This window comes from Phacochoerus africanus, chromosome 11 (genome assembly GCF_016906955.1).
Source record: "Phacochoerus africanus isolate WHEZ1 chromosome 11, ROS_Pafr_v1, whole genome shotgun sequence".
Classification (NCBI taxonomy): domain Eukaryota; kingdom Metazoa; phylum Chordata; class Mammalia; order Artiodactyla; family Suidae; genus Phacochoerus; species Phacochoerus africanus.
Genome location: NC_062554.1, coordinates 101,877,470 through 101,893,316, shown reverse-complemented (window position 1 = coordinate 101,893,316; position 15,847 = coordinate 101,877,470). Strand labels below are relative to the sequence as shown.

At 40.3% G+C, this 15,847-nt stretch overlaps 1 protein-coding gene across 2 annotated transcripts in view; it reads left to right on the top strand.

The window, feature by feature from the left end:
- The first annotated feature begins 20 nt into the window (after window positions 1-20).
- PTPN12 (protein tyrosine phosphatase non-receptor type 12) overlaps window positions 21-15,847 on the top strand; it is an 82,218-nt gene continuing 66,391 nt past the window's right edge. For both annotated transcript variants that reach the window (XR_007130676.1, XM_047752001.1), the window contains exon 1: window positions 21-381. Coding sequence is in view for 1 of the 2 variants with exons in the window: in XM_047752001.1 (XP_047607957.1) it covers window positions 283-381 (99 nt within the window). In the remaining variant the exon portion in view is untranslated. The remainder of the gene's footprint in view (window positions 382-15,847) is intronic.

Genomic DNA, 15,847 nt, shown 5'->3' with positions numbered 1-15,847 from the left:
GGGAAGGAGGATGGGGCACGCAGGGGGTTGGGGTTGGCGCTAGCCGCAGCGGCTCGCCTCGTACTGTGGGAGAGCGGCGGCTGCTCCTGCAAGTTGTAGGATCAGGAGCCGGCCGCCGCTGCCGCTGCCGCCGCCTCGGGCAAAGAGGAGGAGTAGGGAGCGGCGGGGGTCGGGAGGGAGGGGACGGGCAGGGGGAGCGAGCTGGGGAAGACTGAGCGGGCTCTGCGCCGGGCGGGCGGGCGGCGGGGGGGCCGGCGACCGCAGCCGGGGGGACGCGGGAGGATGGAGCAAGTGGAGATCCTGAGGAAATTCATCCAGAGGGTCCAGGCCATGAAGAGTCCGGATCACAATGGGGAGGACAACTTCGCCCGGGACTTCATGGTGAGTCCCTCCCCTCGCTGTCGCCTCCTTTCGCCGGCACCGGAGCCCACTGCCGCCTTGCCCAGCCGGCCCGGGCCGCCAGCGCTTTGTGTGCGGCTTTAAGGAGAGGGGCGGAGGCGGCGCGCACCAGCTCCAAAGGCCGGGTGGTCTCGGAGGCCAGCGGGAGGTGAGGTCGCCTCCGTCCCTCGGCCTCCTTTCCTCTCTTCCCGCGATCGCGTCCCTTTCCGCCGGCGTCTGGGACGCGAAGGGAGAGGCGGCCGGCCGAGCCCGCACTCAGCACCGCCGCCCGCGACCACCTATTGTTTCTCGAGCCGGGAGCCCGAGGCGAATGAGGTGCAGGCCAGGGGGCTAGTCTTTCCTCACCTCCCCATCCAGACCGCCCCTGCTGGGAGGGTCGAGGCAGGGAGGAGAGCGATCTTGGCTGACGGCAGAACGTGGCTATTAAGATTGCAATTAACTCACGGGGTCCCTTTGCTCAAGCTGGGCTCAGAAGTGGGCAAGGTAGGACTTTTGCCGTTTCTGGACTGGCAATTATTATCTCCAACGCATGGGAAAGGATTGCTCGAAAGAAATCTCTTGGTTTACTCAATTTCTGTTTACCCGTCTCGTCGCTTGAGACCCTGGTTTGAGATGGTGTTGGGGTCAGCGTGACTTGAGGTCGAGGGGGTAAAGTGTATGTGTAGAGGCGGGGGTGGTTATCCTGAAGCCTACTTCAGACTCCCTAGGGGATATTGCTGAAGGCGGAGGGGATGTGACTATCACTTCCTATCCGGGGTGGGGGTGGGGAACTTGGGAACAATAGTCCTGGTGGGGCGGAGGCGACGGTAAGGGCCGAAGCCCTGAACTGGGAGATAACCTCCGAGGCCTACCCCCATCCTAACCCCCCTTCCCACCGCTTCCGCCCTCTGCTTGTGCTGGCGGGCTGGAGACAAGGTTAAAAGTCTTGTGCGTGAAATTGCTCTTGGGTCATCACTGTGATGGGGTCAGAACCGAAGGCGTGGGACCAGAAGTCGACTTCCTCCATTACCCCCCCCCTTTATTTTTCTGCTGGACAATGTTCCCTTTAGGGTTGTTTCTCGGTTTAGGAGGCGGTGGTTGCGGCTGCTGCTCCTGCGGATGTTGCGCAAGACTGGGGCGTTGGAAACCCTGGAGGTCTGGGGAATGGAAAAGGAAGTGGGACTTTGGGAAGTGGTTGCTCCTTAGACTTGGCGGAGTTTGGGAATGGGAAATACGCTAGGGAAAATTTTGCTCCGGGGCTAGATACACGAAGAATAATCACTTAAGTCTGAAATTGTGGATCGTAAAAAGGATACATAGTTTATGTCTATAAAAAGGACTGAGCAGCAAACGTTGACTTGTTTTTTGTTTCAAAGTACAGTTTAATTGTTTACAAGGTGCAGGTGAATTGGCTTTTAGTACTAAAATGCCTTTTCACATTTTAAAGAAACTTCAATCTAGTAAAATTTTAATGTTAAAATTGTTAACACCTTATAAAATAGATCCCTGACCTTACACAATATTGTAACAGTATTGTTGAGCTTTGTTGATTCCCTCCTCCCTAGACCAATAATAGAGGCTAGGAGGTAGGTTTCCATAGTATCTTTTCAAGGTGGAAAAAAATTTGATTAAATAATTTATGCCTATTTTAAACATTTTTCTCTTGTTATTTAGCCCAGGTATTTTGAAAAACAAGTTTTTGATCTGAGAAGGTTAAGGAAAAGAGGACATTTTTCCCTCTTACCTCTGAGAATTTTGAATGTGTTGCTATTTTTGGAATGATATCACAGTAATTGAATGGAGTCCCCTTTTGACTCTCTAGCAAAAATAGAAGAAAATATTAACTTAGAATATTTTATATGTTTCAGACTAATTACAATCTTGTTTTGGTTATGGAAGGAAGAGGTGATGTGGTCCCTGGCCACTTTTCCTCTCCATGCTAGTCTTCTTGCTATCCTGGAGCCTATCCTGTCAGGAAGGAGCATTGTTTGGAAATGCAGGCCATCAGGACAAATGCTCAGTCTCTGAACTCCTGTGCAGGGGAAGTGGCCTTAGGGTTCATGCTTTGGGGATGAGTCAGGGATTCCTATTGGAGATTTCTTTTCTCTAGGACTAAATGAGTTTCCTTTTTCTTCTGGGATAGCTAGGTGATTCTACATGATTTGATGACTAAGGCTGTTATTTTATAGTGCTTGCTTTCTTTATTCCGTGACTTGATAAGCTGTAGATATAATTAAGGCTGCTGGTTGTTGCTGCCTTTTCCCTTGACTAGAAGGCTGGAGGGGAACTATATCCTCTCTGCCATGGAAGAGCTGATAGAGTCTAACTTTTCTGTTCTTAAATTCTGACTGGATTAAAATGCATTTTTAAATTTTAGCATTTTAGAATTGAGCCTTAAGGATAACCTAGCTATTATAACCCTATTCATTTGTAAAGGGGTAAAGTTCACTGTTTCAGATTTGGAAATTATAGAATAACAATTAGGAATGCCTTACCTTTTGGAAAGTGGAATGGGCATTCAAACTGCGCTCTTTCAAATCTTTTGCAACTTTCCCATCACGCAAAGGCTATTTCTGTTAATTTTTTTTTTTTTTCCGCCCTGCCCACAGCATTCAGAAGTTCCCTGGCCAGGGATCCAACCCAAGCCACAGCAGTGACAATGCCGAATCCTTAATCTAGGCCACCAGGGAACTCCCATTAATGTATTTAATGCTTCTCTGTGACCATACTTAAATATACCATTTAATATTCTTGGGTTAGGAGTTCCTGTCATGGCTCAGCGGAAATGAATCCGACTAGGAACCGTGATGATGCAGGTTCAATCCCTGGCATCGCTCAGTGGGTTAAGGATCTGACGTTGCCATGAGCTGAGGTGTTGTTCAGAGATATGGCTCGGATCTGGCATTGCTGTGGCTGTGGTGTAGGTCGGCAGCTGTAGCTCTGATTCAGCCCCTAGCCTGGGAACCTCCATATGGTGCAGGTGTGGCGCTTAAAAAAAAAATACACACACACACACACACACACACACACACATTCTTGGGTTATTTTTCTAACTTAATGTTTGGTAAGTGTTTTTCATTTATAAAAATAATTTTAGGTGGCTATATAATATTTCATCTGGCCACTATTTTATCGCTTAACTATTTTCCCGTGGTTGAATGTTTAGACCGATTATTTTCTGCTATTATGTATTATTAATTCTGTAATGAACACATGCATAAACCTTCATTTTGGATAATTGCATAAGATATCTTCCAGTAGTGTAAGTACTAGGCTAAAGGATGTAAACATTTAATATATATTTTTGAATAACTTTTTGAAGAAGTATCAGTTTATTCAACTGTCACTAATATATGAGTGTTCATATAATTATCTTGATCTTTGATCATTTGATGGTTGAAAAATGGTGTCTTGCTTTAATTTGAATATCTTGATAACTAGTACAAATAGAAATTTTTCCATCTGCCACTAACTACTCTGACTTGTCTATTATTGGCTTTGGCCTGTTGTGCCTTCCATCATGAGAAAGAGGAGAAAAAGTAAGGTATTGAAATGGTGTAAACTAGGCACCAAAATAATTACAAGTTGATGGTTAAACAGGTAATCTGTGGCAGATCCAGAACTTGATCTCAACTGTCTGGCCTTTTAGTCTCTGTATGAGGTGGCAGACAGTGATCATGACTAGTAAATGTGTAAGATAGGGTGGTGCACATTTACGTTTGACAGACCTGGGTTTTGCTCCTATCTCTGCTGTTGGCTAGTTTCTGACCTTGGGCAGGCCATTTAAAAGAAAGAGGGAGTTCCCATTGTGGCTCAGTGGTTAAAGAACCTGACTAGTATCCATGAGGATGCAGGTTTGATCCCTGGCCTTGCTCAGTGGGTTAAGGATCCTGCGTTGCTGTGGCTGTGGTGTAAGCCGGCAGCTGTAGCTTGAATTCGACCCCTAGCCTGGGAACCTTCATCTGCCTTGGGTGCGGCCTTAAAAAGACAAAAAAAAGAAAAGAAAAGAAAAGAAAATGGGATGACTGAGTTCGTTCATCTTTAAAAGAAGAAAAATGCTACCTACTTCACAGAACTGAAGTCTGAAACTGATATTTTGGGGCTTCATCTAACAAATTGTGCTGTCTGTATATTCTCAAATGGCTAATTTATGTAGTTAATTACAGATTAAACTAAGGATAGAAGGAAAAAGCTATCTAGGCTTTTGTTTTTAATACTTTTCTTTTGCTTTTTAAAGCTTTGTCATATCTAACTAAAGTAGGAAACAATAAGTAGATTTACTCTGGTCAGGCTTAAGTTACCTAATGTGTATTAGACACTTGTGTATTAAAAATTGTAAAAGATGACTCTTAAGCTACAAACAAATATGGGAGTTTCAGTTTAAAAACCAGTTCTCTTTCCACTTAGGTAGATGAAAAGAAAAATTTAATGAGTGGACTCGGAGTATTTAAAAAACAGGATGCAGCAGAGGTGTGACTTCTAGTAGTTTTTGTGAAACTGGGAAGAGATGATTTTTGGACATTTTTCCTAAGGCTAAACTGAGGTATTATAGCAAGCATTCTTATGTTAAAATGCTGTTTTAAATAACTGATACGTTAATCTGAACTTAATTTATCAATCAAAAGTAAATGCAGAACTACCATAGTAGTTTAATGCATTTCAGGGGATTTATTACATGAAACCATCTGCTCTACAAATAGTAATCCTGACAGAACTGCCTTAAACAACCAGTTTGCTTTGTAATGATTAAATAATAATATTTTTTATTTTACTGCAGTAGTGTTTGTGATCTTATAAATTATTTTAAGTAGAAAGAAAATTAACATTTTTTCATCCTTAATATATGTTAAACATTGTGCCAGATATTTTGCACTGTGTCTTATTTTACATAGCAATTTATGAGGTAGATAGAACCTATATTTTATGGATGAGGAAACATAGTAATTATCTTGCCTGACTTCAAAGCCCATTCTTTTTATCCTGTTCCTCCAGGATGCACCTGAGGTCCTTAGGACCTGGCTGGGACTAGGCAAATGATGGAAGGTGCATCACCATGCAAAAGGATGGAGGTTTTGAAGTTGAGCACATTTAGGGAGTGGTAGATAATCTGCTATACTCATATAGCAGTTCTCATACCTTTTGATTTCAAGAGTTTTTTACACTCTAAAAATTAGTAAGGACCTCCAGGCACTTTTGTTTGCTTACTGTATTAGAAATTAAAATAGATATTTTATACTATATTTTATGACAAGTAATATTCAAAATAAAAAGTGAGCGGTGAGAAACATTTTTATGTTTTTGCAAATTTCTCTACTGTCTGGCTTAATAGAAGAGAGCTGGATTCTCCTATGTGTTGTATTCGTACTGTTGCATTGTCACATTTCGCAGTTTCATGTCGTGTAGCTTCCACTAAAGAGACTGAAAGTAATAAATTATGGTACTAAAGTCTGTGTATTTGCATATACAGATAAAGAAGCATAACTTAGTACTATTAGGGAGAGAGTTTTCACTTTATGGACTCGGAAATGCTCTGGGAGTAGGCCGTCTCTGGACCCTATTTTGAGAACCTGTGAAGCAAGGCATTGTAAACACTAATATGGTGTTGAGAGAGCCAGGTAGGGATCAGGCTATGAAGGTTTTTGAATCTATGCTTCTTTAGTTGTTAGGATTACAGGGCAAGTGGGCAGGTGTTAAAATAGACATGCTTTTGAACAGTCCAGCAGTTTCTCCACCTCCAGCTGTCCCCACATCACCCCATTTGCTTTACTCTGAACCTTCAGTTATATCATTCAGATAGGTTCTGGTGAAAAGCTGAAAATCTGTACTATGAGTCTCTGTGTTATTTGAAGGAAAGTAGGCACTCATTTGACAGATTTGCGTTGTAGAAAGTTAATTCTGATGGCAATATGAAGAATGGATTACTGGATGACAAAGAGCATTTTGGAAACTCTTGAAATATAGGAAGGGAGATATGAAGGCCTGTGCTAAACTAAGACAGTGGAAAAGAGAGTTTCTAAAGGATCTGACAAGGGGGAGTTCCTCTTGTGGCTCAGTGGGTTAAGAACCCAGCTAGTATCCATGAGGATGCAGGTTCAATCCCTGGCCTCACTCAGTGGGTTAAGAATCCGGCGTTGACACAACCTGCAGTATAGGTCACAGACGCTGCTTTGGCTCTGGTGTTGCTGGGGCAGCTGCAGCTCGGATTCGACCCCTTGCCTGGGGACTTCCGTATGCCTCAGGTGCGGCCCTAAAAAGAATGTGATCAGGATTGAAAAAGAAGTCTCAATGATTCACTAGATGTGGGTAGTAAAGGAGAGAGAATATTGTATTATGACTTCAAGCTTTCTAGCTTTGTATATTGTCACACAAGTTGGAAGGTACCATTTGGTAGGGTAAGGAGTAAGGGAGGAGAAACTGGTAAGAGGGGACCAAGAAGAAGTTGGTTGGAAAAAGTTTCAAGGTGGAAGAGAATGAGGTTAGTTTTAGACACATTAAAACTGAGAGACATCTAGTAGAAATGTAGAGCACAAGAGAGCTGATAGGACAGAATTAAAAATTTGGGAGTTATCACCCCAGCGGTAGTTGAAAGCTTGAGAGTGAAGTTATTCCGATGAGCATACAGATTGAGCAGCTTTAGGTTGAAGAGCATCGGCATTTAAAGAGCAGCTTCTAAAAGGAGGCTTCTAAAAGGAAGTGCTGGTAATCCTTCCTGAGAAGCTGTAGTTAAAGAGGAGGGAAGGGAATCCTGAGGATGTTAGAAAAACCTGGGAGAGTTTCAGGAAAGGAGTAGTTACCAAAGTCAGATAATCCTGGGAGGACCGGTAAGGTGAGGTTAAGAGAGTAAGTACTCTTTCTGCTTGCCAAGTAGGAGTGATATGGTGATGAGAAAAAGCAGTTTAGTGTTGAGGCGAGCCGGATTATGGTGGGTTGAGGAAGATACAGGCGAAGTGGTCTAAATTCCTTCCATTTATTTTAACATTCTGAAATAGATGGTAGAAGCCAGAGGACACAGATCAAAGGAGAACTCCCATTCCACCCTCTGCTTTAAAAAAAAAAAATGAGATAGGGACAGCATTTTTTCATATTTATGTATTTTTTTATCTATATGCATCTTTTTTGTGAAATGATTGCTGTTTAAGTAAAATTTTAAAAGGTGATGGGAATTTGTTTTTTGGTTAAATAAGACCTCTGAAATTTGAGCTTAAGTTTTAAGATTTGGATTTGATTTGTTAAAGAAAAAAATAGGAGGGAAAGAAAGACTGAAAGCCTGGCAAGATCTTATGCTGCACAGACTAGCTAAGTATAAAAAATTTCATTGTTTGTTAAATTGTTCAATATTGTGGCTTGTATGTATTTTAAAAATTAATGACAGCTTTACTGAGATATAATTCACCTAGTGTAAAATTCATTCATTTAAACTGTGCAATTTAGTATAGTCACAAAATTGTACAGCCATTACCACAATCAATTTTTATCACCCCCAAAAGAAACCCCATACCCATTAGCAATTATTCCTCCCTCTCTCCTCCTCACAGACCTTCACAACCACTAATCTACCTTCTGTCTCCAAAGATTTGCCTCCTCTAGACATTTCATATAAATGGAATCATGTAAAAGTGGTTTTTGTGACTGACTCCTTTGACTTAACATGACATTTTCAAGGTTCATCTGTGTTGTTGCTTGGTCAGAAATACTCCATTTCTTTTTATGACTGAATAATTTTTTATGTGAATATACCACATTTTATTTATCCATTCATTTGTTGAGGGACATTTGAGTAATTTCCATTTTTTGGAATATTTTGTATTATATAATAATACATAAAAGATAATAGGACTTCACGTCGTGGCACAGCGGAAACGAATCCAACAAGGAACCATGAGGTTGGGGTTCAATCCCTGGCCTCGCTCAGTGGGTTAAGGATCTAGTGTTGCTGTGGCTATGGTGTCAGCCAGCAGCTGCAGCTCCGATTGGACCCCTAGCTTGGGAACCTCCATATGCCGTGAGTGCAGCCCTAAAAAAACAAAAAAGACAAAAAAAGATGATAAACTATTTTATATTATTTTATGAATAATGCTACTATGAACCTTTGTGTACATGTTTTTGTTAGGCTGTATGTTTTCGATTATCTTGGGTATATCTCTAGAGGTATATTTAACACTTTGAGAAACCACCACACTTCTCCAAAAGCTGCTGCACATTTTACGTCCTTACCAGGAAAATGTACATTTTTCATTCCCACCACTTTATTTACATCCTCACCAATAATTGTTAGTATCTGTCTTTTTGACTATAACTACCTCATAGGGTGTGAAGCGGTATTTTGTGGTTGGCTTGTAGGTTTTTATAATACCTCAGTAAAATTATATAAATTGTGCCGTGTGTGTAATGTGTCTTTCCAGCTAGAGTGACAGGAAATATTTTCCAATCCCAGCATTTGAGCTAATCTTAGTCCTTTTCTGGTGCCACAGGTTTAGTTAAGATTTTCTTACCTTTGTGAGTATCCAGCCAAACATTTACTTATTTGTTTGCTTAAATTTTTTTTCTTTTTTGGCCACTCCGCAGCACATGGAATTCCCAGGCCAGGGATCAGATCCCAGCCACAGGTGTGACATAGCTGCTGCAGTGCTGGATCCTTTAACTCATTGTGCCGGGCTGGGAGTTGAACCTGTGTCCTGGCACTGCAGAGACACCACTAATCCTCTTGCACCACAGCGGGGCTCCAAAAATACTTAGATTTTAACTAACTTCACAAGTGGAAGAGAACTTTTAACTCTCTAGACATGACTCGCTGAGATAGCACACTAAAAATTTTCAAGTGTTAATTCTTAAGAATGTTTTACTGCATTTACTTTCAGAATATTAGCTTTTTTCCTTCAATATTTGATATTTAGTTTGGAAAGGGTATTTGAAAGATTGAAACTGAAAGTAAGACATTGCCCTTTAGATAAATTAAAATTTTTGTTTATATGTTAAATACTTCTGGATTTCTATAGCACTCAGTTCATTAGATTCATAAACATTTATATTTGTAACTTCCCCAGACAGAAAGCTTCCAAAGCTAGAGACCGGGACTTAGTTATCTCTGTATCGCCACTACTTAATTTAGTGCCTGGCATTTAATAGGCATTAATGGCCATTGCTTGAGCAGAAATTGTAGCGAGCTTACTGTTGTAAGATAAAGATTTATTCTTCCAGTGGATTCTTCAGATGGTCCTAGGGGCTTGTTTCTTAGACCAGCATGAGAACTGCTTTTTCCTTGTCCTACATCCAGGTGTATTTGCACAAATGTGTTTGTATTTTCAGTATCCACTGAAAAAAGAAAATATAAGATAAAGTACTAGACTAAATTTAATAAAACTTAAATAAATATGTTTTTATTTTAATATCTTCTGCATAAATATGAAAAATAATACAGTACCTATTTTTCTCTGGACGCTGGTTGAAATGCATAAGGATTCAGGGAATCACTTAAAGTAACTACTTGTGTATCTTTCACCCCATGACTCATACTTGGAGGACATCATCTTAGAATACTAATTTTAATGTCTACTTTTAACTTTTGGTTTTAGATTTCATTAAGGAAATCCAGATATCATATCACTGGCATTTCTTCAACAATGGTAGTATCTTGAAACTTGTGGGTGTTTGGGGAATGATTACAGCAATAGCTTTGTTCTTTCTTTATTTTCTTTCTTCCTTTTTTATGTCTTTTTAGGGCCATACCCATGGCATGTGGAAGTTCCCAGGCTAGGGGTCCAATCGGAGCTATAGCCTCTGGCCTCTGCCACAGCTACAGCAACGCTGGATCCGAGCACTGTCTGCGACCTACAGCACAGATTCACGGCAACACTGGATCCTTAACCCACTCAGTGGGACCACCCCTCTGGATGCTAATGGGGTTCATTAACCACTGAGCCACGACAGGAACACCTGTAAGTAGTTTCTTGCCTCATCTAATCCACTCTACATATCCTACTCACTTTCCTAAAATATCACTTTTAAGTGTTGGCATCTGTGGGATAATGGAGAGAGAGCATACTGATTGTAAAATCAGAAGATGTGGGTTTGAGTCCTAGTATATTGCTTTGTTCTGTTTCTTTAATATATTTATATAGGACAGTATTGGAAACACGGTTTTATTTTTTTCATTGAAAAGTACAAGTTCAGGAGTTCCTGTCGTGGCTCAGTGGTTAACAAACCCAGTTAGCATCCATGAGGATGCGAGTGCAATCCCTGGCCTCTCTCAGTGGGTTAAGGATCTGGTTTTGCACTGAGCTGTGTAGGTCGCGGAGGCGGCTCAGATCCCAAGTGTCTGTGGCTGTGGCTGTGGCTGGAGACTGCAACTCTGATCCAACACCTAGCCTGGGAACCTCCATATGCTGCCAGTGCGGCCCTAAAAAACAAAAAGACAAAAAAAAACTTAAAAAAAAAGAAAAATAGAAGTTCAAAAAAACTTCGTCTTCCTTTGATGAACATAAAATTATTGGAATTTTAAATGCCTAAGGCAACTCAAAGCATCAGACCCAAGCTCTGCTTCTTTTCAAACTGTAATTATGTGCCTGTCTTCGGAATTTCCCTTTCTCCTACCACCCTGTCTCCCATTTTGTAGCCCTTGCCCTGGTTTAGGATCATAGGCCGGTAGGATGAAGTCTGTACTTCTTAGCTTGGCCTTCCAGAGCCTTCTTAATATAGTTTCCCATTACCTTTCCAGCATTAAACTCCTGTACTCTGCAGTGTTCTGTTCTCTCATTCCTCTGGAATGAGCCATTTCTCATCCTTGAGCAAATGTACTAAATGAATGAATGAAATCTTGCTTATCTACAGTTGTACATATTTTGAACATATTTTTCCCCTTTCTTCCTCCTATTTTATAGACTAGTATTTTGAAGATCAGAACACTAATAAAAATTTAGAATGATTTTACCACATTCATCCAGAACTCAGAAGTAGGAATGTAATTAATTCTCACTATCTGGGATAAATATATTAGCCCAGTTTATCTTAAAGCACTATTCTCCATTGCAAATTTGGTTTTTAATACCATGGGAAAAAAAGCATTTCATTAGATTTGAGTTGAAAACCTGATAAAGCAACTCCAGTGATAAGCAGTTGTTCTAAACCACTAGTCTCTTCCAAATAGGAATTGAATGCTTCTTCCAGCATTTCATATTTCCAGTCGTTAAATTTTTTAGATGCATTCAAGCCTTGATATTTATTTCCTTCCCTTTAAAGTAACACAAAAATCTTGTTTCCATTTGTATAATGTTATAGTATCTGTGAACTAGCTAATGGCAGATATAAGTAGTTGCTCCCTAAACGTTTTTCCCAGAGAATGTGGAATGTGGATCCTGTTAATCTCAGAGGATTTGAGATGTTTGCTAATAATCTACATTTCCTGTAATAACTGTTTTCAGATGTAATCTGCATTTGAAAAGCTATTTAACAACCTTTGAGTAGTTAGCCTGTTAGGCTCTGAAGGAATGCAAAAATGTGTCCTTGTCATCCTTCCATGGTTCCTGTCTTCCACCATTCATACAAAAGATATTTACTGAGTGCACACTCTGCCCTAGGCACTATGTTTAGAATTGGCAGTTGAAAACAGAAGTCGTTCCCCTCAAGAAGTTTACTGGCTGTAAACAGACTAGTGAAAGCAGCAAGACATCGTCCTGGGTTCAGGGGGGGGGTCTGTGAACCCTTTTAAATTAACACGTATTATTTTGTGTGTAAGCCCATTGGGAGAGGGGTGGAGAAAGTTCATAGATTCTCAAGGGGCTTAGGTTCCAAAAATCTTAGAAACTCTAGACTGGTAGGAAGATAATGAGCTTTGGAGCCATACAGTAATTAATTTCTATCCTGGCCCTGCTATGGTTATAAGCAGATTATCTAGGAAAATTGGGAATATAGTGCCTATCTAGAAGGATCAAGATAGAATGTATGTAAAGCTTCTAACTAGTATATTGGAAGGTACTCAGTAGTTCAGGATGTGTTATTACTCTAAGTGAAGTGTAGTCAAGATTTAAACCACAGAGGCAGGAGAGCCTGAATAGATCATGGACATTTTCAGCAAGGAGGCCACATTTGACCTGACTCTTGAAGGAAGAATTTGTCAGGTGAACTAGGATAAGAGGTATTTCAGAGAGAAAACAAGCAGCACTTGCAAAGACATAGAGATGACAGCTGTGGTTTGTGGATGAGAGGAAAGGGTGGCAGTGAATAAAATAAGCAAAGCTCATAAACCCAAATAAATAGGAGGGTATTCCCAATGGAGAACAGCTTAAATGCTGAGCATGAGATGAATATAAAATTGGCCTCTGCATCCCCGAATGTTTTGGTCAGGAGTGTCTGGATGTCTCGTTATTGTGGCATACTCGTTTACTCTTACAATAATGTATGGTTTTGTTCGTAGGAAGGATCTTTTTAAAATGGAGTTCCATTGGAGTTCCTGTCGTGGCTCAGTGGTTAACGAATCCGACTAGGAACCATGAGGTTGTGGGTTCGATCCCTGGCCTTGCTCAGTAGGTTAAGGATCCGGCATTGCCATGAGCTGTGGTGTAGGTTGCAGACGTGGTTCGGATCCCACGTTGCTGTGGCTCTGGAGTAGGCCGGTGGCTACAGCTCTGATTAAACCGCTAGCCTGGGAACTACCATATGCCGCAGGATCAGCCCTAGAAAAGGCAAAAAACACACACACACACACACACACACAAAATGGAGTTCTGTAAGGCCAGTGTTCTTAAATCTGGTAGTTTTATTTTATCCCAGCTATATAAAGTAGCACTCTCTCTGTTTATATAGTTCTTAAATGGCTAGATCAGTGTTTTTCCTTGGCTTCTGTTAAAAGTGCCCTGTGAAAAAAATAACATTAAAAAAAAAGCCTTTGGAACCTTGGCAAATTATTTGTAATGGTAAGCATCTGTTTAGTTTGGATTCCTTAGCATATTTTAGTTTTCTAGGAGATAACTCAGAGATTTTTGAGACTTCACACTTAAGGCCAGAATGGAAAGGAGTTCTAGTTCTCATGCTATGAAAACGTGGAGAATAGCTTTTCTGGACACCTTCTTCCCTCATTGTGTATGCTGGATTTACGTATAAGTCATAGACCCTTGGATGTTAAAGGAAATATAAAAGCTGTGTAGAAATTGGGGAGCTTGTTATAGGTTTTACAGTTAGAAGTAGGCAAAGCTGAGTTTGTCCCAAGTTATCAAAGCAAATACTTTTTCTATGACATGATGTTGCTTAGACCAACAATTGCATTCTTATTACTTAGAGGAAAAGTCAAAAAGGAAAAAAAAGTGAGGCATAAATATCCTGAAAATTACAGAAAATCTTGGTATAGATTTTCGGTTGCAGCCTCCTTCCAAACTAGCTTAAATGGAAATATATATATTGCTACAGAATACTGCATTTGAACTGCTTGAAGGACAGAAACCAAGAAATGGAGAGTCATCTTACTAACCTGGGTGTCTTTTTCTTTCAGCCCCTCTGCCTTTCATGGTTCTCCATGTTTAGCAGTTTCTCTGTCTGTCTGGGGCTGCTTGGATACTTGTCTTTGCTTCTCGTATCTCTCCACAATTGACTTTCACTGTTTGGGGATGCAGGTGCTGAATAAAGGTATCTCTTGTGGTGATCTAACCTATCTCATTCACTTTATCTCAGTTTAGGGGAAGAGCTCAGAATGACTAGAATTGCTCTATTTTACTTTCACATTCCTAAAAGAATCAATTTACAGGTGAGATGGGGACTGTGTAGTATAAATATGGGGAGTTGACCACCGTGGGGAGCTTGTTCAGATGTGATTGGTAGCGACTTTTCTTAGAGGAAGAGAGGGATAGTCTCCTAACTAGGCAGACAGCCCGAAGAGTACCTAGTGCAAAAGTGAAGCAAAACTGAAAACAACATTTTAACTATTTTAAGGTCTTGGCTGCAAATAAACTCCACCCACCTTCTTTCAAAGAAGGTAAAAAGGAAGCTTATACAGTCCTTGTGAATTGAGAGAACGTTTTATTGGCTCTGGCAGGGTATTTCACATATATAGTACATATTAAATGTCAAAATGTAATTTTTCTGTGTGGAAACTAAAATTAAGGTAATCTATAAGCTGTATATTATGGTACTTAAGACTTAAGTTGTAATTTTTCAGTGTTAAAATATGAAACCAGAACACTACCTCTTGCAAGGAAATGTAATTCTAAAGATCAGTTTTTACCAGAGTACTGTATCTAGTCATTCTTTATTTTCTTCCTGAAGATACATCTGAAAATTATCCCTATCTGAAAGACTAATGTATTTTCTTCACAATAGATTTGCATTAATAAAATAAATCTAACTATAGTTCCTTTAGTTCTTAAATCATATGAAGTTAATGTAAGTATAATATTGTGATTGCCTGGTTGTCTGTCTACTTGTCTGTGCTGCGTGTCTGCCTGCCTGTGCACTTCTCCTTGTCTTGATCAACTCTGTCCTTTGGCCTCTTTGTGCCTAAGATTCGTTAATATGTGTTGGAAATGGGTGTTAGAGATAGATCTGGATGTACTGTATAATTTAGACATTTCCTGTAATTTACTCCAGGTTGTTTGTAATTTTTTACTTCTAGTGCCTTATGTAGGCTTTGTGTAAATGACAAGGAGGAGCACAGGGTAGGTGGATATTAATAATAGGATTTTGCAGCTATTTGAAGAAATTGAATATGTTCAAATATTTATACTTAAACCCAATCACTGGCATTATTAGATGTTGCAAAGAACAAAAACTTTTATTTTTTTCATTACTTTCTAATTTAGATAGGAGATTAATTATTAAATTAAGAAATACAGTTTTAATGTTTAATATACCAGATGCTTTGGTCTTTTCATTTTGTGGAAGAGTAAAGAGGATGGATTTTAATAATATGAAAACTAGAAACAGGAGTTCCCACTGTGGTGCAACAGTTTTGGTGGTGTCTGCAGCCCCAGGATGCAGGTTCAAGCCCCAGCCTGGCACAGTGAGTTAAAGCATCTGGCATTGCCACAGCTGTGGTGTAGGTCTCAGATGAAGCTCAGATCTGATCCTTGGCTCAAGAACTCCATATGCCTCAGGGCAGCCAAAAAAGGAAAGAAATAAAAAGGTTAAAAACAAGGTTGTTTTTTGTTTTTGTTTTTTTTTTTGGTGAAAGACAACATTCAAAGGAATTATTAATGGTATAATAAAGGCTTAAAATAAGCTTTCTTTTCTTTTTCCTTCTTTCTTTTCTTTTTTTCTTTTTTTTCTTTTTTTGGTCTTTCTAGGGCCATACCTGTGGCATATGGAAGTTCCCAGGCTAGGGGTTGAAAAGGAGCTACAGCTGCTAACCTATATCATAGCCACAGCAACTTGGGATCTGAGCCGTGTCTGTGACCTACAGCACAGTTCACAGCAGTACTGGATCCTTAACCCACTGAGCAAGGCCAGGGATCATGAATACTAGTCGGATTTGTTACCACTGAGCCAC